This window comes from Mastacembelus armatus, chromosome 7 (genome assembly GCF_900324485.2).
Source record: "Mastacembelus armatus chromosome 7, fMasArm1.2, whole genome shotgun sequence".
NCBI lineage: Eukaryota > Metazoa > Chordata > Actinopteri > Synbranchiformes > Mastacembelidae > Mastacembelus > Mastacembelus armatus.
The window spans coordinates 9,454,218-9,481,717 of record NC_046639.1 but is presented as its reverse complement, the minus strand read 5'-3'; the positions used below and the strand labels follow the sequence as shown (position 1 = coordinate 9,481,717).

The 27,500-nt window shown below is 37.7% G+C and overlaps 1 protein-coding gene across 1 annotated transcript; it reads left to right on the top strand.

Moving 5' to 3' along the window:
• The first annotated feature begins 3,457 nt into the window (after window positions 1–3,457).
• On the top strand, window positions 3,458–24,126 carry vwa5b1 (von Willebrand factor A domain containing 5B1). The gene is made up of 22 exons (XM_026333045.1): window positions 3,458–3,596; window positions 3,772–3,927; window positions 4,775–4,994; window positions 5,162–5,316; window positions 6,092–6,223; window positions 7,417–7,541; window positions 9,390–9,566; window positions 10,582–10,692; window positions 11,862–12,064; window positions 13,140–13,254; window positions 13,480–13,665; window positions 13,910–14,111; window positions 15,526–15,716; window positions 16,649–16,883; window positions 18,385–18,678; window positions 19,358–19,495; window positions 20,817–20,951; window positions 21,550–21,621; window positions 22,066–22,135; window positions 22,458–22,581; window positions 23,467–23,758; window positions 23,804–24,126. Exons 1-22 carry the CDS (start codon window positions 3,458–3,460, stop codon window positions 24,124–24,126), a joined length of 3,795 nt encoding a protein of 1,264 aa, XP_026188830.1.
• The last annotated feature ends 3,374 nt before the right edge of the window (window positions 24,127–27,500 follow it).

Here is a 27,500-nt window from a genome sequence, read left to right as displayed (position 1 = left end):
TCCAGCATTTTATGTCACTAATCATAATCTGGTGAATTGGAATTTTTTGTCAGCCTTCCTGCTCTTTGGATGTTCTGCGTGAGTGATTGTATGATTGTGTTTGAGAGGTCGAGAAACAGATAAGACAGTGAAAGAGGGAGGGGGCAGGGAGGTGTACAGACTGAGTTTTATTGGCTGCAGGTTAATTCAATTTGGAGACGGATGCTGAGTTTCAGCTAACTCATCCACACACATTCGAACATACACACACAGGCACCATCTTACATTTTCTTACTATAGCAGTATGATTTTACACACACACACACACACACACACACACACACACACACACACACACACACACATTCTTTGTCATGATAATGTCACAAGAAAACAGATGGATCCAAATGAGTGATCACAAAACAAAGACAGCCAAACCAAACACTCACGATTTAAAGCATTAAGGGATTTTCAATTACACCGCAGAGAGATTATAGGTGATATGCGGGAGATGTGCACTGTAATGCTCTCTCACCCACCCATCTGTTCTTGTAAGCCTTTTCCCCAATCTCCTGATGTTAGAATACATGTTTTTTTTTTTTTTGGTTTGTTTTTTACACAGATCCTGTGCCATGCTATTAAAAATTATGCTTGAATGGTTCCCGTTGTCATCAATGTTAGGGAAAGCTGGAGTGAGTGGGTGGTGCTGATGCTTTGAATGGGTGAAGAATGGGAAGGTGGATTTTTATTGGAAGGACTGGACCCTCTGTCTCAGCCTCACCCACCCTCTTCCCCTCCCCTGCCCAAAGCCCTCTAACTCCAGGGAGGAGGAGGAAGAGGAGGAGGTGAATAAATGAAACAGTTTTGTGACCACATGTTGCAGTGCTTGATTGAAACACTGCAGCAGCTCCAGCCTACCTTCCTTTTCTTAGCATTGTACATCTAATAATGTGACCGCTGCATCTGTAGTTTCTGCCACCTGTGGCAGCACTTGTATTCCCTATACGCCACAGAGACAGAACATAAAAAGGGAGCTGAGTGAGGTCGGAGAGGAGGAGGATATCTTTCATGATAAGCGGACTTCTGACAACAAGAGAGAGATCCTCGCTGCATACCCAGTTGACGCAAATGAAAGGTAAGATAATGAAGCAGATACTCGGATAATCAGATGCATTTCAACACCACAGCATGTTTCCCTGATGTCATGACATATTAGACATTCCTGTCAAGAAAAGGTCAGACAGTTAGATGATCATTTAAAAAGCCAGCGCTGCATCTTGATTAACACTTGATTCAAATAGATATTACAGAGACTGTTTCAACAGGTGGTTACCATAGCATCTGCTCTCTGTTTTGACACTAATGAGTGCAAAGCAGTGTGGCAATGCTCATAGGAAATGTTGTGAGTTGATGTTTGGCAGTATTTTAGCAAACCTCAGAGGATGGCAGGGTGATTCATGTGACTGGGCAAACCCAAATAGAAGCATCCTGGGACCGTCACTTTGAACAGTAAGGACTATAAGCTGAAACACAATAAAGAAAAGTGGGTTCTGGAAAAACAGATGACAGTCATGCAGCTTTTTAAGTCACAATACTAACATTTAGAATTAGAATTCATATAATCTTTGATATAAGACAGAGGTTTAAGTTTACAGTATAATTAGCATTTATTTATTTCTGTTTAGTCTTTATATTGAATTGTTTATGTAGTGTGTTGCCTGAGAGCAGTGGGATGGTTAGTAGTACAGTGTGAATAAATTCTCTTTTATTATGTCTTTCTTTATTCTCCTGTAAAATGTTTCTACAGAGGGACAAAGCTATCTATGTATTCTTGTTTGCTTTCTTCTGTCTGTGGTTGAGTGAACACATGATGGCAGTGTTAAAACAAAATTGTCAAATAGCAATCTGAATGACCTTTTCCTCGCAATAAATAAGCATGTGGTGCCTAAAACCCCGGTTTGGCTGTTAGAAAGATAATTCATTATTGATTCTGAAGGAAATCTCATGCAATAAGGTGATAAGTGTGAAAGTTGTGTCTGTGAAGACCAGCTTAAATTTTCTAAGAGAATTTTATTTTGTGGTTGGTGGGAAGGAAAGCAATCGCCTAGTGTTATAATTGCAATCAGTTACAGTGTTACAAATAAAGCTACACTTTAGAGATGTTACTGGTCAGTCCGCAGGCAAGCAAGCAGAGCTGTCTCTATGGAAATTGCTTTCGTCATAACACTTCCTATTAAGCCTGTGCTGGGGCTCTGGTCGTGCAACAGATACAGACCCTTGACTGCACATAACCAAGACTGCTGCTGGAGGTGACGACATTAGCACTAAAGCACAGACCTGAAGCAGGAGATAATTTTATTGTATAACCTGCATAATAGGCAATGCTGTGTTCCTCCCTGCACATTTTTAATGTATCTGGTTTCTTTTTTTACCCTTACACTGCACTGAATTTTCCCCTTATATATAACTCTATATCCTATCTCTGTACACACCATTGAGGGTACTATAAATGTTGTATGATGACACCACCCTATCTGTTTTATTGCTATGGTCTTTATGTCAAATGCTTGAACTACTTGTGGCAACCTCCCAATGGCTCCTTGTTTTTTCATCATATAGAAGAATGCTGTTGTTGGAATAACCTATCTACAATACGTACTCCACTGAACTGACATCTTGGTACTGTACTGGTGTTCATTATATTTTAGGGTCTACAATAAGGCCCTGCTGTTCTTCTGACGCTGGCTGTGACAAAAAAGGTGATTAAAAAAAGGCAAAAAAAGAGATTATTTTTGCTCAAAATCTTCAATATTAATTTAATAAATTGTAATTATAATATAAATGATCATATGAATAAATTTAGTAAAATACAGAAATGAAAGTTGTGAAATAAATTAGGAAATTGTATAAACTAATCTTATTACTATAAAATGCATTAGTTTTGTTGAATAGCCAGAGTAAATATAAACTAATATATAGTTTTATAGCTGCAAATTCTACCTACCTGGCTGGCTATCTAGTTACACAGTATTAAAGCATAGAATTGGTGTTAGCAGCAGCAAACCTTGGCTAGTTAGTTTGTAGCTACCTTAACTGCAGTTTGATTCTAGAAAATTTGCTCAATAATTTCACAAAATTATAGCTTTAACTGTATATTTTACAGAATTTATTCAGACCGTATGTTTAGTTCTTTCATAATGCCCTATAACGTATTCAATATTGAATCCTCTCCCTGTCAGAACTTTTGGATTTTTGTTTCTTCTAAGATGACTTTTTAGGCATTTTTCACAATTGATTGTTGACATTAAACGGCAGAAAGGAAACAAAGGAAAGAAGAGGGATGTTCTTTGCACAAAGGTTGTGTTCATATAGTACTCTACAGCTTTCACTTCTGACAAAGGGTCATTATCTTATTAATTTATTTTATTATTTTAATTATTTTCACATGACAACAAACCAGAACCTTAAACCCTGCACCATGCCTGGACTCATAAACAAGGAGAACCGGAGCGCCCTGCCCCTCAGTGTCTCTGATATCACTTCTTGTGTCAGGGGTTATACTCTGGCTATGACGGCCTCTATGACCTATGAAAATATCGAGGATCATGCCATCGAGGGTGAGTGTGTAGACTATCGGAGACTAATTTGTTTAGTTCAGTTTTGTAAATGCTAGCAATTTTCAACCAGTTTTAACCCACCATATACTCTGAAAATTAATAATTATAGAGCATATGTGTAATTGCTTGTTTACTGCCTCTAGGTGAATATTTTTCCTCTCCTGCTGCCTTTTAGGGATTTTCATTTATCCATTGGAGGAAAATTCCATTGTTGTTGGGTTTGAGGCTATGATAGGAAGTCAAATTATAACACTCCAAATTAAAGACAAGGCAAAAATTGAGGACTGTTATCTGGATTGCTGTAACATATCTAATGGAGCCCTCCAAAGTGGTAAGTAAGACTAAATTTGTTTCAGTCAATACTGCTGTATGAATAAATGAATACATGTAATGTGAAAAAGGTCACTTGAAGTGACGGACTCACAGAGAAACCCAACTGTGCAGTTCCCTAGCTACTATATAGTTATACGGACCATTTTAGCATCTTTGAGCCTACTGTTTTGCTTCAGTCTCACTGCTTTTAGCAAACCCCATTTCCAAAGTTACAAACTATTTAGTGAATAGTTGAGCATGTAGTCTAATGTAATAGCATTCACAATATAGCCAGATCTTTCCCTCAGGTGTTGGTAGAGACCACAACCAAAGTATGAGATATATAACATTAGGCCCATATAAAAGAGAGTTTAACTTACATTTATCAAGAGGATACAAACACCACTCCAAATGAATGTTTGGAGTGCTCAGCATGTGTTGTGCTGCATTAAATAATATTCATTATAGGAGGCACTCCACCAATGTTATACGTTAACATCAGTTTACCCTAATGTCTTCTGTGGGATCTGAAAGGAACTTTGTAAAGTTTGAGCAATGTCCCACAACAGTGCAGTCAGAGCCATTGCATACTGGGTTTGTGACTACAAAATGTAACAGAAAGCCTTTCTTACACACTGGGAGGGATGTGTTTGGATGACATGGACACTTACCAGTAAGTAGGTGTTTAAGGAAACACACTAAACAGTTATTTTATAGGAAATATAGGATCCAGTGTCTTTGGAGTTTGACTCAAAGAATGGGATATTCTTCTAGGCAGCTTTATGGTAGCTCAGACAACTTGAGAGTTATAAAAGTTGTGTTAACTTTTGAAAATGTTTTTTTACTAATTTAGTCTGGTTTTATAGGACATATAGTGATGGATGAGGATTTGGAAAGCACTGTATTAGTGGTTAACCTTGGGCTCATTCCACCTATGGAGACGGTCCATATTCTGGTCAGCACCTCCTCTGAGCTATCCACCCTCCCAAATGGGGGCATCAGGGTGTCATCGCCACCAGTGTGTACACCTCGAGTACAGAGGACCATCAACGAGGAGCAGGGACTGTCCCCAAACTTCTCCAGAATGTAAGGAAAAAATGATAAATAGGAGCAATAAAAGTGTACTGCATTGTAAAATAGACTTTGTGGTGCCAAATATTTATTTTTTATGGATGAAAACTAATTATACTAACATTTTATATGTTAATTGCAGATAACTCCATCTGACTGTAGTTATGCTTTGCCACTTTTAGGCGAGATAGGCATACCTGTGCCTCAAGTCCTCACAATCAAACTCCAAACTCCCCTCAGTTGTGGTTGACGTCATTGCTGGAGGAGGAGGCCATTAACTCCATGGACTATGAGTTTAACTTTCAGCTGGAGATACGGGCTCCCTATCTCCTTGCAGGTCAGACCACTAACCACTACTTTTTGGGCAGATCCACTTATCTAATGTGGAATACTGATTTTGTAAGTGTGTATAATGGTATAACAGGCATCGCAATCAAGCATTGCATTTGAGTTCTCCTTAATAGCTCTCATATCTGCAAGTTATGACACATCCTGCATTGCTGTGCTAAAAAATTGCTTCAGCACTGTTCATTATGTGTGTACAATACATGCAAAATTTAACAGTTGGGTTTTACTAATTTATGTAGGCTAATACTACTAATATTGCAAATTGGCTAAATGTAGCATGAGAAGATACTGCTCTCAATTGGAAGTTACTGTCTACTGTACGCTTAGCATAAAGTTTTGTTCTGAAGTAAAGCAACTCACCAATCAATATATCTCATTTTTTAATGAGCAGTAAAAATACTAAAACTAAATAATATAATGATTTGTTTTTATAATCTTTATGCTAAGCTAACTGTGTCCTAGCTGTAGCTTCATATTCATAAGCGGTGAAAGTAAAATCAATCTTCATATTTAGCTCATGGCAAGAATTTGAAATAATTGTTTTCTCAAAAGTTGGAAATTATTTCTTTTCTCTAAACTTCAGATTTTTGTGATTTAAGCATCAAAACAATGTTTGCATAATAACATGTAATATTGATTGCAGGTTGTTTGCTCAGACTGCAACAGTGCAGTCTGAGTAAACACGCACAAGTGTAGGAACTGCTGGTTTATTACCAGTTAATAATATATTTGGTAGAGGCTGCTGTGCTTGTTGTTCTGTGCAGGTGTTGAGAGCCCTTCTCATGCCATCCGAGCTGATGCAGACCCTCTGGCCCGCTCTGCCACCAGCATTGTCATTACTCTGGCAGACAAGTACACTTATGACTGTCCTGTCAAAATACTCATCTACCCCAGTGGTAGGCGTTACACTTCAGTACTTCAAAACTCACTCACAGCATGACCCTGCAATTAGTCTTTCTTCCCCCTCAATTACAATATTTTGAAATTGTTTATTTTTTGGCTATGTCAAGCTTTTCTCCGTGTCCTCCTGTTATTATCATATCCCATGCCATTGTGTGGGTGTCCAGTGTCAGGTCTTGACCTACCGAATGTGTGGGCCAGTTGTCTCCCTGAGGCAGGATTGAGCCTCGACACAGTGATCCAGTGGTTATGAAGGCTTTGTTCACAAACAGACCCGCAGCCAGTGCAGGGCAGTTTAATTCAGCTCAGACCAGTGCTGCAATTACAATCACAACATGGATGAGATAGCTGGAAGAATCTGCATTAGAGGCATGCATTAGAGGCATTGTGTCGCAAACACAATTAAAAACAAAAAGAAGCATTTTCTATATCAGTATGATTGATTCCTGACCAGAAACACTGTGTGTCATATAAACTAACAGAGTTAAGACTGAAGCATTTTAATACCACATAAAATAAATTTAATACTTGTTTCATGGTCATACTGGTATGAAAAAAGAAGATATAAAAACCAGGGGGAAATAAAAGCTCTATCTTGGCATTATAGATACATGCACAAATTTATTGTATTGACTTTTGCAGCATTTTTTGTAGAACTGTGTGTATAACAATAATCCCCCAAAATATTGGAAAAATGGATAAGCACCAGTAAATGGAGAGATACATGATGGATACATTAATCAAACTAAGATCTATGTCAATTTTACATGAATCAAAGGTTTGAAACAACAGTACTGCTAATGTTTCTTAAAACCACATACAAAAATTTAAATCTACTGACTGTAAATTTAGGACTTTTCCTTTTTGAGAAGACAGAAATCAATGCTTTTACAGCCTTTTCAGAACCTGAAGAATCACTGTACTGAAGAGAAATAACAACTCAGCTTCGCAGGATTCACTCAGCCCTCTGAGCTTATTTTGATTTCTTGAGACCCAGCTGTGATAAAGCCTCTTTTATATGCAATAACCATTTAATTTGCAAATCAATATGAGGATAATTCAGCTACACTTACCACTGCCCCCCACCCTACTAGCAGGTGTCAGTTTCTGGCATTGTCCGTCTGCTTAAAATTCTCTCTGTAATATAAATAGTAATTTCTTTGTCCTGACCAAATGTGTGTCACTTCAGAACCTCATGTGCCACATGTACTCATTGAGAACGGAGACATGACGCAGGAGGAGTACGATGAGTATATTCACAGCCGGAGTGATTTCATCAAGGCCACTAAGAAGGATTCCAGCAATGAAAGGAAAGTGAGTGTGTCATTGACATCATCACCATTTACCTGATCTGATGGCAGTAGTACCACCTCAAGCAATGCCTCCTCAAAACCAACAACATTTTGAGGAGAGTACTCAGTAGCATAGTATTATGTATAATTCCCTATAACAAATACTATTTTTGAGGCTGCAGTAATACTGTCACATTATAGTGTTATATCTTGCAATTTTGTGCAATCCAGTACGATAACATTATACACTATCATATTAGAATTACTGTAGGGTTGAATTGGCTCCTGTCTGACAGCATTCTCAACAAAACATTATGATCAGATGTTTATGACACTGCCAACTGTAATTCCATGTTTTCATGAAATTTAATTTAATGAAAAATCCAGTAAGAATTAAGAGAAAAAATATTTTACTACTGTCCCTCAAGTGACAGAGAGCAGAAGTTAAGATTCTCATTAGGCATCACTTAATTTAATTAGGCCTGTAATAACAAGGGAAGAAGTGACACTGAGCTCAGTAGGCTCAGGTCAGAAAAACCAAATATTATTTCACCTAAGTTAATACTTCTTTCTTATTCAAATTGCTAGCCATACATCTACTCTTGCGAGTGATTATTTTTATCATTTGATGTAACAGTACCCAAAAAACGTCTCTATACAGAAAAAAGCTTGGGGTTTATAACAAAATATGAATACCTGCTTATTCCTATTTAGGGTCATGGGGATCTACTGGAGCCTACAACCAACATAATACCTAAAATGCAATCAAGAAAACGTGTTCTATCAGCTGTTTCAATCATTTACAGTCCACAGTTCATGGGAAAAGGTGTTGGTGTCACTATTATATATACTAGCATACAGTAAAAAATATATATTGAAACAAATTTAAAAATGAAATTTACTATTTGTTACATATAGGATTTAAAGTTAGCTTAACTATCCCAAATGACATGAAATATTATAATTAAAGTACAGATTGCATTAGTTTTGGTAGGCTTCTAGCTATTTGAAATATTATTATTATTATTGTTTTTACTATTATGTGAAAAAATGTTTTGATGAATGAATGTTTAATGGGGAGGAGCTTTAATGTCTCCAATGATTCAGTGAGCTGTGGGAGGTAATTGTGAGTCTTAATTTTTTTTACCAGTAATATTATTTTACTTGTGAAAAGTACAGTATGTAAAGTAAAGTAAAGTAAAGTAAAGTATGTAATTTTACATGAAAATTACATATGCTGAATTACCTATCAGTAATCAATATGTACAGGCAACTCTGACTGGACTATTTTCATACTGAGGAAAATTAAAAAAGTACCCTGCTACATTTGCCTCTGTGAGCAGCATGTCAGTGCCACTACCGCCCCCCAAGAGAACTTATGCAATATACCAGTGCCCAAATTACAACAACCCACCCAAATCAAATTTCAAAAACCTAGTTAAAGGAAAGTACTACTACTACTACTATTATTATTATTATTATTTTTCACCCTGTCTAATAGAATTGCTTTGTTTGTTTATGAGAATCATGTGTGTTTCCATTCATACCTCAACTGTGATGGGGTGATTAAATGACCTGCAGACCTAAACAGGAGAGTGAGAGAGAGAGAGCAAGAGCACTTAGCCATAAAAATGTGTTTCTATGGAAACACTCCAAAGGCTCACCACATTCTGCCTGAAATTTCTGGCACATCCACAGTAATTGATGTGCTCTTTCTATCGACCTGATCGCTTGTGACTTTCTATCTCTTTTGTTGCTTTCTTTGAGTTTGAAATTAAAGCCTGCACAAATTTACAGAATGCCCAATCATCTCATGGAACTAATTCTCCTTTAATTCATGCTATTGCTTTTGATTCCTCCGTCTGTATAGGTCGATATAATTCGCAGGCGACTCCATAAGGACATCCTCCACAATCCTGTCGTCATGTTGAACTTTTGTCCAGACCTTAAATCTATCAGCTCAGACCTGAGGAAGGTTCATGGCGAGTTTATCTTCCTCATTGACCGCAGCGGCAGCATGAGCGGGGTCAACATTAACCGTGTTAAGGTATTTTAATCTTAGTGTGGAATTATATTTGTTAGGTAGACACAACTGCCAACATGCACACACTGCTTCATATATAAAGTAGAATACATCACACACCATATTTTCTTAAATGACATTTTCAGATTACTGTAAAAGTGTTAAAATGCATTGTAACCAATGCCAAACACACCAAATATACACAGATATATATAAGCTAATGCATCTGAATGCATGAACAGGATATGTCTTTTGAGGCTGTATAATTGCTTTCTACATTGGCAGCCATTCTGTTTTCTCAGTCTACAGTGACTATAAATGTGGTTAGCCAACTCTGTGGAGGGCAAGCACACAAGGCTATTGATCATTTACTATTCACCAAACGTCTCCCAGCAAGTCTTTCACATCCTATCATACTTCATGTGAGGTTTCATCAATACTTATGCAACCAACACAGAATCTTTTTTTGAATGTTTGTATGTTATTTGGTTGCTTTTACACTGAGCCTTTCCTATATTTTGTTCATTTGTGACACAAACTCAGGTTTTTATTGACTGTGGCCCATAAAAAAACAGAGTCTGGCTTAAGGCCATGGTGAACCTGAAGACAATGCAAATTTTGGAGCATTACATATTACATTTTTTAATTTGTTAAAGCAGCTGAACAGGTATGTTCTAATAGAATGTCTAGCTGATGTGATCTTTGTGCAATTTACCTGAATGGAGCTTGAGAAAAGTGGTATTATTTTAGAAACAGCCCTTCTGCTATAAAAGAGGTAGTGATGAATGAAATGATACTCTGTGATGGCACTCTCCACTTACCTATTTTGGAGAAAGTCTGCTGTGCAGTGATGAGCTATGTAGATGCTTCTATTCAACCACATATCAGCACACATAGCTAGATTGCAGTGGATCAAATAGTTCAACGGGAAATTAAGCATTTAATGAACAGAAGAGTTTTGCCGTTTTTTATTTCAGAATTATTGATTTCACAGACTTTGTTCTGTTCAGTTTTAATCTGCTGTCTGTCTCCTTCTCAGGATGCCATGGTGGTAATTCTCAAAAGCCTTGTGCCTGGCTGCCTTTTCAACATTATAGGCTTTGGCTCTGCATTCAAATCTTTGTTCACAACTAGCCTGGAATATGAGGAGGTAAAGAAACGCTGGATTATTCAAAGGGGACTCTCCATAAGTTTTTATAGATGTAACGCAATTTCTGAGATTAGTCTCATCTACTGTGCTTCAGAAAGGTGTTTTCCCCAAGTATCAATGCAAAAAGACTTGTTCTACAGAAAAACCATCACTGTCAGTGTTATAGTGTATAGTATATATTTACATTATTAGACTGTCAGTACTGATGCATTGACGCATAAGCACCATAACTGTTGTAGCTGGTTGAGATGGCATTACTGCAATATTTACAGTTCCCTATTTTAGTCTAGGTTCAAAACCATTGGGAATGTCATTAGGACATTGTGAATGTGTGTCTCTCACAAGTCTGAAGGTGTTGTAAAATGGTTAATAGGGTAGGAAAGAAAAAAACAACGTCTTGACACACCTTTGTTGGTCTTTGACAAGTTAATAAAATAACATCTGAAAAATTGAGAGGGGAATTCATTCCTAGGTATCTGTTAACTTACATGTGGCTAGAGCCCTCCACAAAACGAAAATGTTATATAATGTTTTAATGTAAAATCTGAAAATGAACTACAGCTGTCAGCTGTCAGAGCTGTTGTGAAGCAAATAGTACAATACTTCTCTGAAGTGTGGTGCACTAGAAAAATGAAGTTACATTAACTGATATAAAGTACTAGTATTACTAAAATATACTTAGGTGCAGTATTTAAGTAAATGTTCTACTTGGATAAAATCAGCTTTTCTGGTCACAAAAAGCAAACTGTTGCAGTGAGACATAATCAGAGTCACTGCATTGCATTTTTGGAACAAGACAGCGGTTTGCTTGAGAAACCGGTTATTAAAATGGTTGATTAATTTTCAGCCAAATGACTAATTGATTCATCTTAATGAAATGACCAGTCTGTTTGAATAAGTTAGTTACTGAGTCATTTAGTTACTGTTTGATAGAATTATTTCATAAGGACCATTTTAATGTGCCACAATAAATAAAAGTCATTGCTGAATATGTACATAGCATTTGTTACTTTGTGATATATTGCTAGATAGTTTCTAGATTTTATGTTCTGTGTTAGTTTAACATACAATGTAATAGTAACTCTGTTGTGACAACTGAACTAAAGTAATTGTAAAATGCTGCAGATCAAGAAATCTCAAATTTTCTCCCCCTCATCATGATGATCCAGGAGACCTTGGCCCTAGCTTGTGAATATGTCAGGAAGATCAGAGCTGACATGGGGGGGACAAACATCCTGGCACCACTCAACTGGATCTTGAGGCAGCCAATGTTCAGTGGACACCCCCGCCTGCTCTTTTTACTCACAGATGGTGCTGTCAGCAACACAGGCAAAGTTATCCAGCTGGTTCGCAGCCATGCACGCTACATCAGGCAAGTATTACTGTTAATGCACCCTGCCACTAAACTGAATCTTACTATTACTGGTTATTTAGATTTGAGAATGAGTCAAGGTCAAGCCTGTTAGAAATCACAATAGCGGTAAGAGCACTGACATAAAGCTACAGTATGTTATGTCGAAGCAAATTAATATAAGTTCATCTTCTGGTTATGCTGATTAGTTATGCTCATTATGCCAATAGCAAAAGCAGAGCTTGTGGATAAGATAAAAATCTAATTTAGGCATTGTCTGGGGTTTAAAGGCAACACCTGCTTATGAGCTATAATCCTCTCAAAATGAAATCTTGAAATGAGCTGCTTATGTTGTGTTAATATGAAACATTATATATCACTAAAAACAATCTGTCATAAAGGCAATATATATGCATGTTGAATTATAGGTTAAAAAACACATCAATGGCTAAAAACTACTTTACATCTAGAATAACGGCGTTCCCTGAATTAATGTTCCCTGCAGGATACAAGCAGCAGAGTGAGCACTTGTGGTACAATAGATTGACACCAGGAAATCATTTTATTTTACCATTTACATCTAAGTTTCACACTGTGAGTCCCTCTCCAGGGTCACAAGCTGGCTTTTGTCTTCCTGTTTTTAATGGATGATTGCCCCCAGATGATTGCATTAGATACAGAGCTTGGCCAATTCATTGACACTTCCTGGGTCATTATCACACTGCTAACAAATCAGTGGAGCCAGTTATAGACAAGATCAAAACACGATGTGTCTGTTTTGAAAAATCCATGTTAGGTTTTTGACTACATTTGAAAGTGGCATTTCCATTTTAATCTGCACTCTTTGATGCAAAAGGATGTAGCTCGTGCAATGAAATTAGCCAGCTCATCCCTTGGTGAAAAATGGAATAGAAATGATAGAATAAGCAAGAAACAAAAGGAGAGTCACAAATTTATACCATGATAGATATTTCCTATTTTTCCCCAAGCTATGCATCATGTTAAATTGTGCACATCCTGAGAAGATGCCATTTACTCAATCTCATTAATGTTTTGGTGTGTCCTAAGGGCTGCAATATTTAATGTGTTTGTGCAGATGTTTTACATTTGGTATAGGGCAGAATGCTTCCAGGAGGCTGGTACAGGGACTGGCCACAGTTTCCAAAGGAACAGCAGAGTTCCTGGCTGATGGAGAGAGGCTACAACCCAAGGTACTCATTTCCAGCCTTGTGCATCACTCCTAATGATAGTCAGCTATTCTGAGGGCCACTGGAGAGTCATTATGCAGTGGTTTCAGAACACTGAGTGTCTGTCACTGATACCAATTAGCAAATCATATCTCAGGGATGCCATTCATATTACAGTATGTGCTGATTAAGGAGAAGCTGGATTTTATATCTGAAAGTCTATTTTAGTCTGCTTTTTTTACTCTACAGATGATAAAGTCCCTGAAGAAAACCATGTCTCCAGTACTCAGTGACATTTCTATCGAATGGCTCTTTCCTGAGACCAAAGAAGTGCTGCTGTCCCCTGTGGGCAACACCTTCCTGTTTCCAGGTGACAGTCTGATCGGCTACAGTGTGGTTTGTGACACCACCCGCTACCACCCTAACCCCAAGTCGGTAAGTGAAAAATATCTGCTGCAAAGTGACAAATGAATGCATGTAGGATTCTGTGTAATGTTAGTCTGTAGTTTTGGATATTGGTGATGCCACTTAAATCACTGTTAGCTTTGAAATCACTTTTCTTTCACCTCTTCAAAGGAAGATAAAGTTGCGAAGGCCAACTGAAGAAGTTTTTTAATCAAACCTTAATAAGTTAATGGATCCTCATTGAAGTACTTGTCTTGGATTTGTCACCAAACAGGACAAGAGGAGGAGATACAGCATGATGCGCTCCACTGAGTCAGCCAGCTCTGTGTTTTACCACTCTCAAGAAGAGGACCCGGTGAAGACAGGTGTCAACAGTCAGGGGTCCTACAAGGAGACACCCATTGGTCCTCTGTATGACTCCTACCAGGACTCCATTTTAGATAGCAGTCCTGTCACCAAAGAGCATGACATCATGGGTAAGAACCCACTGCACATACAGTAGTTCCTATGTGACGGGATCTCTAATTGCTTCGACTACAGACTGATAAAATTGCCTCACTGTTATATCAGCTGACATCAGCTTATTTCAGATATATTGTATCTTTGTATAAACAAAACGTCTAAGCGATATCTACTGAGAAAATTGCTATTGGTTGATATATTGATATCAGTATCGGTTGGTGGTAGATGGTAGTTAGTAAGTTATTTTAAGTAAGCTTAATTTAATCAGTCTGACTGAGCTCAAGATCAATTTTGTGAGAAAGACCCGAGAACTGCTTACATTCAAGACATTGGTACCATCAGCTTACTATTGGTATGGTACCAATAGTATGTAGAGAAAAAACATGGTGGGCCTAATATTGATCAATGAGGAACACTTATCAGCCACCTGGTAAATTATTTTAAAACCAGCTGCAACACTAGAGTAATATGATTTGAACCAATTGCAAATATTAACATTAACACCCACCAAAATCAGCTGAAGGACATTATTATCCTCCAGTAAAACATGTAGTTGTGAGCTGACTAGTGTTTGTAGGATTCTGGGCAAACAGGACAGCTTGGTTGATAATTGTCATTGCCATTATGTGGTGATGTATTAACTACCTGAGCAGTCCTTCTCATCAGGAGAATTTCTTGTGTTTATGTTTATTAATACATTATGTACCCAGGAATATGGAGAATATGGATATGTTATCAGACATGTCACATGATGTACGATATTGAGCTTTTATTAGTAGACATAATTGCTGGGTCAGAATATCTGCTAATTGTTTGGGTGAGTGTAGGATTCATAGCTGTTCAGGGTTAGAAACTGGCGTCACCTATCTTGATTTGTGTTGGGACAGCCTGATATTCACTGCAGGGTCTAATGATATGTCAAAACATTAATAGTAGTACTTGGCTTGCATACAGGAAGAATTCTCTGCCAGCTTTTGCCACATTTATCCATGTATGTTATTAACTTAGAGTATCTAGCTGTCTTTTCTAAAGTGTTTGTGCATTTACTTCCTGACAATGGTGGCATGTAATGGCAATTTTGTCTCTCAGTTGGTCAGGCCACTATTAGGTCAACATTTTAATTTGTCTTTAATACATTTATATACTACACAAGATGGTAAACATTACATACTTAAACATTAGCATGAGTATGCTTATGTTAGCGTTTTGCTTATTATTGTGCAAAACCACTTCCTAATCCTGTTCATTTGCAATAGTTGATGCTAAGTATTCAGTCAGCTAGTTATTTGGTTTATGCCAAACAAAATTATGTGTTTAGAAATGTGAAATGAATCATTGATGTTGTAATAAATTGTTTTGTGTATGTGTTTGTATGTGTGCTTTTATAATGTTTTAATGTTTTTTTTTTCTTTGAAACATTTTGGTTAGATAAGACATCACCTAGAAGGCGTGCATACAGCACCAACCAGATAACTGACTACAACCCAGCGAAGAAGGTCTACACTCCCAGTGACCCCACCTCTGTGGTGCCAAAGAATCCACTGAGGAGAGCCAAAGTCCAGGAGCTGATAGGTCAGATGAGCCCCGAGCACGAGGTGCAGTGGAAGAATGACTACCAGGTGTGGTCTCACACTGTGAAGAGTAACATTCGCATGGCTGCTTTTCACATGCTCTGCTTTAATCTAATTTCTAAAATAGGTCAGCAGGTATTTCAATTGGTGCATCCAAAGAGTGATTTGTTTATTAACAATAGTAATACACATGCAGTACAGGTTTGAGCACACAGAAGTGCACAGAAATAAATAAATAAGTCAGGTATGGTTACGATGGTAGGTGAATTGTAGTTTGTATGTGGAAATTGATATTAGTATTCAGGTTGTGTTGACATCCTAAATAGACATCTGACTCTTGTCTCGACTGGTGTGTAATTAAAACCAGAATAATGTGATCCCCCTGGAAATGAAGGGCAAACTTGATGAATCATAACTAGGTTTGAATATTACTCAGGGACCAACATAGTATGAGAAAACAGAATTCACCAGGCTGAAGAAATTAAATCTTCTCTTTGTAAAAATAAAGCAGATGATTCATTGCCCTCATGCCCTCATTACTCAGCCTTAAAGCAATATAATTGTAAACTAATTAACAAAACATTCTTTTCATTTGCTTGTATATTAGTACATAAATTATAGAAATATAAATTTACACAGTATACACCACTCCATAATTGTTCACTACATTTCACATTATAATAGTGTGATTTTCTTTTATTACACATTATATTAATCATAATTATTTTATTGTACTGCGCAAAGCAAATAATCTTAGCAATTAAAACTGAAGAAAGTTGATTTACTGATTAGTGTATCACCTAATATCTTTCAGTACCTTATTCAGTGGTTTGATGTATTATTCCTTTTGTAATCACCGTGAAATCAAAGCATGCATGACACTGAATTGACCAACATCCACTGATGAGGTTCCATACCATATTAAAAAGCTGTGATTGTTCTGGGGTATTTTAAACTGAAAAACTCTCTTTTGTTTTCAGCCACAGCTGGTGAGCCTGTGTGCCGCATCTTCCAGAGGGCATCCTGCCAGCTGCCACAGGCCGCTCCCTCAGCAGGAGCCACTTTTGCAGCAAGAGGCCGACTCTGAGCTTCATTTCCATCACCAGCCTCAGGACAAACATCAGCCCAGCAACAGCGGTGTTCGCAGTACACCTGGGGAAGATAGCTCCAGATCCTCCACTGACAGCCCATCTGTTGGCAGCATGGGAGATACAGGTGCAACCACGCTTCACTAATGAAAAATGCAAATGATTTGTTTAGTATATTCTAATCTTAAAATTTTGTTGTCCAGTGTTTTTTTCAACAATTTCTATTGGTTTTATTTGCATACTAGAACATCTACAGACACATACAAGTGAAAATGTAAAACATAAGCATGTTAATACAACAGTTATTTCCTCACCCAGGGCAATTTCTCATCTCCTCCTGACTTCTTCAACAGTGACATAGTGACAATAGTTCAATAGTGACATAGTTGTAAAAATTAGGCAAATTTGCCCACAACAAATAGTACCAGCAGAAGATGTGGTAGTTTCCTGCAGATCAAATCTTGTTTAAGTGATTACCCAGTAGAAAAGCTGTTGTGTTTTAAAGTATAAATTATTTTGGCTTGTAGCTATTCAGAATTTTTTGAAATTTGGACATATGTCCTAATGTGATAATTATGTACAAAGCTCAGCATTTTATTACACAAATTGTAATTGACTATACTTGACTATACTTGCTAAGGCATGAGAGAAATTAAAAAACAATAGCATTTGTGTTTTGTGATTTCAGATTTTGATTGTTCTTTAAGGCATTTCTGGAAATGCTGTCTTGCTGAGAGTTAGATAAGCTGATGAATAACATAGTCATATTAGTTAAATATGAAGCTACAGCTATAGTATCAGACAGTTGGCCTAGTAAAATGACTGGAAGAGGGCATGGCTCTTTCTGAAGATAATAAAATTTACCTAGCAGCTTGTCTAATGCTCACTTATTAACGCATTTTTTTCTTGATTGTACAATTGGATAGTTGGGTTACATTATAGTGTCACGGCAGGTCCTGTTCGATTAGTGTTTCCTGTACTGTTGGCTTCTGTGGTTGAGTTTAAAACTTAAGTTATGGTTACACAAGATTATTGGTTGGGGTTAAGTTCAGATTAGGCATTGCAGAAAGCAAGTAGTGGGGGTGAGGGTTAAATTTGGAATTACAAAATGCAAAAGCACATACTGGCCTAATATTATTAGTCCAATCCAACATAACCAATTATTTTTTGGGCCATATTTTGTGTACAGATTAAACAAATAAGAACATTTAGCCTTACTGGTGCTGGTTGGACAGAATAATATTAGCTGTTTTCCACTTTTTCAGTTTTTATGCTAATATAAGGTAACTGGATTTATTTGCTGAGATATGACAAATCCACATCCTGCATTGACAATGAACACTACATTTCAGTCTTGAGTAAGCACAGAGGTAGCTCTCAGGGAGGACAGGAAATGTTGTTTCTATATTTGGGGACAAAACAAAACATTTTCCAGGAGATTAATTACTGATATGAGCTCCATTTAAGCAGGCTGAACACAGACCTTAGGAAACATGGGTTACGAATTCAAACAAATCCTGTTTTACAGCAGTAGCAGGTAAGAAGCCTCATTGAGAGCTGAAAGCAACACACAGTGTGACTGATACATGCACACTGACAAATCAAATCTTGCTCCTGTTAAATTTCAGATGGTTATGGACATCAGCTTTGTCAAGCAGAAACCCCACAGGAGACCCAGACTTCAGACCTGGATTCTGCCAACCAGCCCAAAGGGAACTGTAAGGCTGTGGTTTCTGGACTGCTGTGTGGGAAACCAATGAAGTGGGAGGTGATCTTTGATATCGAGCCATTCCTGAATGGACGGGAACGTGAGGAAAAGGTTCATGAGGATCTGTGGAATGAGACCTTTCACCACCTGGCTGGACGCTCCATCATACACGACTTTGAGCACATGATGGATAAGGAGTGTGAAATTGAGCATGGTGAGATCAATGTGGATTATGCTTATGGGAAGATTTGGGGATGTTGAGCAAATTCAGAGGTTTATAAGAATGTAAAAACACAGCACGAGTTGGCCTACTGACAATTTCAATTTCATCCATCTGTCCATTATCTATACCTGCTTATTCCTATTTAGGGCCACGGGGATATCAATTTCATATTTTAGAAATAAAACAAGAAACCATTTAGCATTTTGGGAAATAAGTCTATTTGCTCTCTTTTCAAGATTTAAAGATTTAAAGTAGATTGAGCATAAAGCTTAGCATCAAGGTTGGAAGCAGGAGGATACAGATAGCCTTTCTCTGTCCCAAGGTAATACATATAAAAACTGAAGTGTAAAAATGACATGCTGTGGTTTTATGGGCTGTTACGTGGAGTATCTTTTTAATTTTAAAACTCTTGTGTGGATTAAACAAACAAGAAATACCAGGTTAATCAGTGAGGTGTAATGAATTACTGACCTGCATTTCCAAAAATGACAAACTAACATTTATGTACGGTATGTATTATATATATATATTGTGTACTGTATATATAATTTAAATATGAATTATGTATTATTGACATATTTTATTACATTTATATAATACAGTACAGTGTTATGTAATAATATACATTTGTATGATATGTTAGGTAACATTTGCTTACTGTGATTCACAGGCTCTGGCAGGAAGTACCAGCTATACGCCATTCACACTAGCAAATCCTGCAATATTTTGAGCAAATACACAGCATTGGTTCCCATCGACCTGGATACTAACGAGTATCTGCATACATGTATTGAATACATTAACCCTGGTAAGTCATAAGGATGCCAAGAAGTACTCATACAACCCATTGTTCAGTGCCTTATCCATATGACAAAATGGTGTCATCAAATGTAATCTGGGACAACTTCAACTACTTTCATTTGTAATTTAGAAGATAACTTGGTCTAAAATGTCTTCCTGTATGAACTACAGCATGTTGTTGTATCAATAAAATTCATCTCATGGAAGGTTTGACGTTTCAGGCAATATACTTACTTAGTTTCTTGTTAATAGTAGACTGATAACAATCTGATGATTTTCTGTAAAAAGCTGGAGCCAGCAGGCAGTTAGCTGAAAACAGATACCATAGCTCTCTAAAGAAAAAAAAACAAACACCTACACACATTTCTAAAACTCATGTTTAGAGCTGAAACAATGACCTTCAATTTTCATATAAGAGGTGGCAATAAGAATTGGGTGTTGAGGGGCATGGAATAATCTGCAGCCTTTTTTAACAGCTCCCGTGATAAATTCAGTATAGTTTATTCCCATTGCACTAATTACACCATAAATCACTTTATACTCACTGCTTTGCTGTTCTGCATTGCTGTTTTTTATTATAAATAATGTTTTCATACTATTTAATATTACTTCTCTAATGTTCATGTCCACAAACACTAGAGAAATAAACTCCAACATCATGTTGCATAAACATGCATAATATGTATAGTGTTTTGTGGCCATCTGTGTTAACAAATGGCAAATAATCTATTAATCAATACACAGGTGCATGAGGAGCAAATTCATTTAAATGAGAAATATTTACAGAGATTTCATTCAAACAAGGCATTACAACTTGTAATGGGCATTTTTCGTTTTTCATTTCACTTTTTATGAAAATGATGAATGATTAATCACTAACTGCAATCAAAACACAACTGACAGAGTAACTGACAATAAAAACAGTTATTAGTTACAGCCCTAAACATTTTGTAAAAAAGGACTATCTCCCAGACTATTTCTTCTTTGGTAGCAGAGAGATTGCCAGGCAATTACGGAAATTTACTGTTCCTGATCAAAGAAAGTGACAAGGCATAATTGTCAAAATGTCAGACTATTTCCTGGCACTTGTGACTATCTCTTCCTAAATTAACAATATTGACATGGCTGATTTGTCTGCATATTTGGACTAAATTTCAAACTGTACATGACCTCAGTTCTCTTTTCTTAAAGAAAACAGAACATTATTTTTAGCTTGCTAATATTATAGATATATACTATAGAGCCAAAGATATATTCAGTAGTATATCCAGCTTGGATATTGCTTATGCCTGCCTATGAGGATAATAAGAACATTTTTTTGTTTTCAGGTGACAGTTTAAAGAGGGGTTCACGCACCAGCTCTCGTTCAGGGAGCAGGAAGAGCAGAGGTTACTCAATTGGCCTTGGTCGCTCTCAGTCTGGCGGCATGTCGGAGGAAGCTGAAGATGTCCTTCAGTCCAACAGTGGGTTGCATTTTTTTTTTCTTATTTGAGCTCATATTTTCAATCCTAGGATATTCAAACAGAAAAAAAGAGGTTTCATTTCCAGATCAGTGATCTATGAGTACATCTGTAGAAAGAAATACGAGCTACAGAGAAAAGTAGAAATGATTGTTTTTTGAGAATGAAAGTAGTGACTTTATGGTAGAAGGAAAATATTTTGTCTGAGGAGATGACATGACATTTTTCATGTTGATTTTTATGTCTTTATTCAAATGTGTCTGCTTGTAAATTGAAAGGTTTTAGTCTTGCATCAGCGGAACTGAGATATCGAGCTCTCAGAAAACTGAGTACTGCTTTAGATTAAAAATATTCCAACTTCAGCAAAAGGGCACAACATTTTAAATTGGTTTTCAGTGGTGGCAACAGGAGCAAGAACTAAACACACTGCTAGAGCATCTGCTTGGCTCCATCAGTTAAAAAGGTGCACAGTGGGCAGATGAGCAACAGCAGTGTTGTTCTATAATGCAGTTTTGAGAAAAAGGAAAGGCTGGTTTTATCAGAAAAATAAATTGACAGACAGCTGACAGTTAATTGTCAGTGTGTTTGATCATTGTCTCAGGTGGAGAGTATGTTGTCTCTCCATGCAGCACCCCCTCCTCATCTAGCTGGGAGAGATGTAGCTTCACAGAAGGTAAGTGTAACACATACACCAGTCTGTAACTTTGATGTTTTTCATCAATATTCCTCCACAAAGATCTTTAACATAAACTCTCTGGCTGTTTCTAGTCATTTTGTGGACAACACTGTTGGTATTGCTCTGACTGTGAAACATGAGGATATTGACATTTTTGTCCCTCTTCTTGTAAGTTATGAGAGAAGTCAACACTTGTATTGACAAGCTGTGTCTGGCCTTTAGAAAATACAAAACAATATGCACACACAGAAGATGGATTTTGCTTGCAGAGGAGCTACAGCTACTACAATGTATGTCCTCTGCTGTCACAGCTCAGTGGGTTTGTTTCAGCTGTTTTTTATGTGAGACTCATGGTGAGAACTAAATAAAAAGGTGGCAGAAAATGCCACTACTTCTTTCTCTCTCTGCTTCCCTTGTCTAAATTCTGCTTCTGTCTCCAAGTCTCCCAAAGGAGCCCGTCTGTGACCTCTGACCAATCACAGAAATCAGTGGAGAGTATTTTTTCTGCCAGGTGGGTGACTGGACACTGACTGGCAGCATAAACATGATGTAGCTGTGGTACCATTGCACGAGTTAACACAAGAACTAGAGTCTTATTCTTTTTAACATCTTAAGTTTTATCCATTTCTGCAAGATGACGTTAACCTTTAGAGAACGTTGTCTTGTGAATTTAATATTTTAAGACAACATCAAACTGTTCAACACTCTCTCATTCCAGGGCATCAAATTTTGATGCTTTGTCAAGGACCTCTATCATGTCATAGAGAAGACATCTACTGCTACACATACTGTCCACTGTGATTTACATCTGCATCTCCCTCTCCTCTGTAAAGGTTGGCCCTCAGCAGGACTCGTCTGCTGACTCGAGCTGCCAAAGGATTCATGTGTCGATCTCACAGCAAGTCTGGTGATTCAATTGGAGAGAGCGACAATGAAAACAAAGACTACATTCCTCTGGTGGGGAGCAAAGTGATGAAAATTAATGCGCTGCCAACATGACAGATATGATCTAACACTGTAGATTTGTTTGGAGAGATGTATGTGTAACAATCTGTTGAGCCAGTAATAAAGCAGAACAATTTTCTAAATAGTAGGAGCGGTGCAGGTTGCAGTTGTGATATTCAAATTCAAGGACAGGGTCAGTGGTTAATTCTAAACAACCATATATTAAATATACACAGTTTACATAATGGAAATACATATATATATAGCTGGATTATACTGGATTATACTATTTATTATACACTATAATAAATAGTAATTTGCTTGCAATTTCCACAACAAATTCCAGTTCAATATATATTTCACCAAAAATAAGAAACTCAATGTGAAGCATGCACTGAATAAAGGATAGACAGGTCTCTTTAACTCAGACCTTTGTTTGCCAAGCTAAAGCAGCGCCTGGGCTTACCATAATACTACAAAGGCATACCCCACCTCTCCCTGACTCCACCAAGACCTTGAAGGAAGCCCTAAATATGCAGCACATACTAACACGTTGATGGATTATTTATCACATTCTAAATTTAATGGAGGAGAAAATTTGTGTCAAAAAAGATTAGGATCGAATGGTTTTTCGCCTTCCAACAACCACCATAGAGGTATCAAACAGGAAGACGCCTCATGCCCAGCTGCTGACTGGAGCAGTGACTCTTACATTAGGATGCACACAAATAATTGCTCTCTCATGTCTTATGCAATATTGGTAAAATGCCAACTGAAAACAAATTTTAGGGGCTTCAAATCGTCCCCCTTCTTCAGCAAGTACCTCTACTTTGCTGGTTGTAAAAACAAACAACAACATAAAACACATCAAACAGTTAACTGTTTCTTTTTCCACAGGTGTTGTTGCAGTTGGCTAGTGGTGCATTTTCCCTGGACACAGCTCTGTGTGATGCGATTAATGTGCCCATGGATAAACTAAAGTGGACATCCCCCTTTACCAGCCACCGTACCAGCCTGGGCCACCTGTCTCACTCCAGCAGCCGTCGCAGTGAGTCTACTGATGATGGGTACAGATCACCATGTGAGCCTGAAACCTATCACCAACCTGCAGAGTACACCGTAGGCATCCATAACCCATCTCATCTTCCCAGGGGCACCTGGATGAATGCTGGTCCTTCCTCATTAGGAAGTACATTTTCTAATGCTGAGCCCCTGCCCTCCCCACATTCTCAAGTGGACAGTGGATGGAGCTCTGGGTCAGGGGGCTTGGAAACAGCATCACCTGGCAGTGCGCTTAAGAAGATGCTGGATCCTGAGAGCATGGTGTGGGCCACAGCTGTGGCCCTCGCTTGGCTGGAGCACAGCTCTGCCAGTTACTTCATAGAGTGGGAACTGGTGGCTGCCAAGGCCAGCATGTGGTTGAGCGCGCAGGATATCCCAGAAGGCCGAGATTTAGCCTCTATCAAGGCTACTGCCAACCAGCTCTTCATCATCCTCAGGCACTGGGATGAAAACCTGCAACTAAACATGCTCTGTTACAACCCTAACAGTGTCTGAATCCTGCCCAAAACTGAACATACAGACCAGTGAAAGTACTTAGATCCGTAAGATACTATGCTAACTGCAGCTGTGCTATTCTCTGTTCAGCAGTACTGTATGTCCTTTGGAGACTGATTTTGTTATTGCAGTCGTGAACAATGTGTGTTTTGTTTTGTTCGTGTGCTGTTCCTCCAGACATATCACAGGCTCTTCAGAGGCACTGTGCAAACTATTTCCTTGCTGGTGCCATATTTACTGTAGCTGGATCCTTGTTAGCAAGGTATCTAATTAGAGTTATGCCATAGGTTTGAGTTTTATGAAGATGAATCTGAGTGTCAAATTAGTAGCATGCTGGACCACTGACCACCAACATCAGAGAAAAGGTCCTAATGTCTTCATATGGATGTTAGGTTGAAGAGTCCTGAAAAGGGGAAATTGCCCGTGATTGGCATATACTGTTTTCTGTCAATACAGCATTTTCTGAATTGAGTGTATTGTGAAAAATATGTTATATGAAAACATCTGGGTACCTGCTTGCAGTGCTGCCAGTCTTTTCTAATGCCTGTTACCATTAAAGTGTTATTAATATTTGCCATTTTTGCAGTTTGATTATGGCAGACAGAAGAATATGCAACAAGATAAAGAAAAATATAAGATATATGTTAAAACTTGTTTTTAAAAAAATATGTGGCTCAGGTGGGATTCTATAAGATATATCCCACTGGCATGTTATTTACTGTTTATGATTTAATGATATGTCTACAGTTTATATTTTTTCACGAATCTGAGTACACCTCTCTGAAGTTTGATCATGCATTGGTATTTTGTTAAAAAGAGAGTAACACAGATCTGGAGTCAGTTGCACCATCTGTTTGAAAGTTCAAAATTAGCCTAGTTATAAGGTGATGGCTCACTGTGACTCCAAGAATGAGTATGAATTTTAACAATAATCAGCCTCTACCGATTTTAAAGTACCTTGGTTTTCTGCCACACCTGCTGATCATGTTGAAGCAGCTACAATAACTAAATCCCTTTTCTTTTTAGAACACCAGCACACATCTCACTCTGAAATGTATGTGATTGCACCACTAACTTTGAAACACACATTTCTCTATATATGCATGTATACATAAAAAAGTCATATCAACATCTACAAAAGATTAGTTGTTGATTGCTTTTGATTGGACAGTTTTAAAGTTGTTTCTTAGCAACCAATCTACACATTACCAATGTCTTTACTAGCTAAAATATGCGTGAAGTTTCGTTTCCTTATAATGCTGCAGCCCAGTTTGGTAAATCTAAATACACACAGACATTGTGATTGGTTTGAAAACAGCTGGTGCAAGCTAACCCTAACAACATAATCCTCTGGGAATCAGCGAGTAAAAGGCCCCTGCTGATTTGGTCACCATCACAGCTTATTTACCGCAAGTGCCTAACCATGGTTTAAAGTCAGCAGAAAATGCAGATCTGCTCTGTGTGGATACTGATTGTTTCTTTTTCTTAAAAATGCAGTAGGCGACCTTCTTTCTGCTGGTAGTCTATGTAGGTATCGCTGTCTGTTGATTTTTCTCTATCTTATTCATTGCAGTGTTGCGTTACTCAGGAATTTATTTTTAATTTTTTCACTCAGGCTGAGTTGTGTAAGTCCTGCTGCATGAACAGAGGAGTTTAATGTTTAATGACTGAATTGCCACATTGGAGCTAAGTAGTGCAGTATTTTGCTCTTTGAAATGAGAAATAAAGTAGATGTCATGCAGTAATATTTTTGTGTTGTAAATGCAGTAGTGCAGCTGTAACTGTAATAAGTTGTATTTTTATGTACTCGGTCAAATGTATAGTGCAGTATCTTTCAACTTGCTGTGTGTGCCTTTATAAATGATTGTTGACTGTTTGAGGCTGTTGAAACCTTCTGTAGTGTCTTTATAAATGTTGCTGCTATGACCAACTATACAGGTGCATGTAATAAAATAACTCTACGACCAAAATTACATGTTCAGTTGTCATTATTACCCCACTACTAACACCAAGATATGCCTTAAGAACTGAAGCATTTATCTCCTCACATGGGCTTCACTACAGTTGCTGGTGATAACCAGTCCTATCTCTCCCTCCTCGCAGATGACTCCTCTCAGCCTGGCTCACCAGTATCTCAAAACAGATGATTGAAAGCCACTTCCTACTCTCTGGTAGCCTGGTAACACTAGCATTCACTTTCAACAGCATCAAGTTAAAATATTTGGACTTTAACATATGAATTTGCAGCATTGACCAATGGCAAACTGTCTTGACAGTGTTGCCAGAGAATCCAAAATGAAGGAAGGTGTTTTGGGTTATTTTAGCTGTATTTCAACATCAACTTTAATTTTACCTCCATGTTAGAGTATCAACTGCTTCACAGAAAATGAGTTTACAGACAAAAATTTGGGGATAATGTCTTTTGAACTAGCTTAAGATAACGTCTCTTCTGACTGAAGTTCTCAACTTGATCAATCACTGATCATCTCATCCCTTAACCATGCTGTATTATTCCTGGCTCAGTGGCTGATGCAGTATACCAGGGACAGCAGCTGCAGTGGTTGTATTTCTTTCCTGAGTGATATGACATGTCTCATTAACAACAGATGCTGCCAGAACATGGCTCCTTCAAATCAGAGAATGTAGTAATTGGGATGACAAGACATTATTTATACCGTCCACAATATGACGAAGTACAACGTGTGCAGCATAAGACACAGGCTTGAAAATTGTAAGTGAAAGAGGAAATGGGGCAGGGAGGAACAGAAACAGGCTGTGGTGTAGGAAAAATAAGAGCCCATTACTCTGCATCAGAGGTCAATCAAGACTCAAAATCTTTCTGACAGAGTACAGTTGAAGTACAACTAACATAAATGATATATGGTTTATTGATGTGTAAAGTGATATTACACTTGGAAACAGCAAACTTTGCCTGACTACTGATCTCCTCAGTACACAAACAAAAGAAAATGACTCTTAAATAACTTTGCATAGTTGCTAAGCTACTGACAATAAGTCATGAGAAAATATAGTTTTGGAACTTATAACATTTCAATTGCAGTGTATTGCCCACGTGTTATATATAGTAAAGCATAATGTTTGATTAAGCCTAGTGACAAGGTGCAGCCGAGTGGTTAGTTTACAATTTGAGGTTTTTAATCAGGTGCCACTGATGGAAACAATATTTTAATATCAAAGCTCTGATTTACCTGCACTCACAGTCATTGTGTGTTTTTTCACAGAGGTTTGTCCACAGTGTATTTCCAGTGACAATTCTCATACAGCTACTTAATCTCCTCTGGCTGCAGAGTGGAGGTTGGTGTCTAATTTAATCCACATCACTATATCACAGCAGTTTAATGTGCGCATAAACA

Excerpts from the sequence above, each read along its gene's own strand:
- vwa5b1 (XM_026333045.1), top strand. The coding sequence starts at position 3,458 with ATGCCTGGACTCATAAACAAGGAGAACCGGAGCGCCCTGCCCCTCAGT. Across the intron at positions 13,255-13,479 it reads GAGAGAGGCTACAACCCAAG|ATGATAAAGTCCCTGAAGAA; the intron begins GTACTCATTTCC and ends TTTACTCTACAG. Across the intron at positions 21,622-22,065 it reads GAGATGTAGCTTCACAGAAG|TCTCCCAAAGGAGCCCGTCT; the intron begins GTAAGTGTAACA and ends TCTGTCTCCAAG.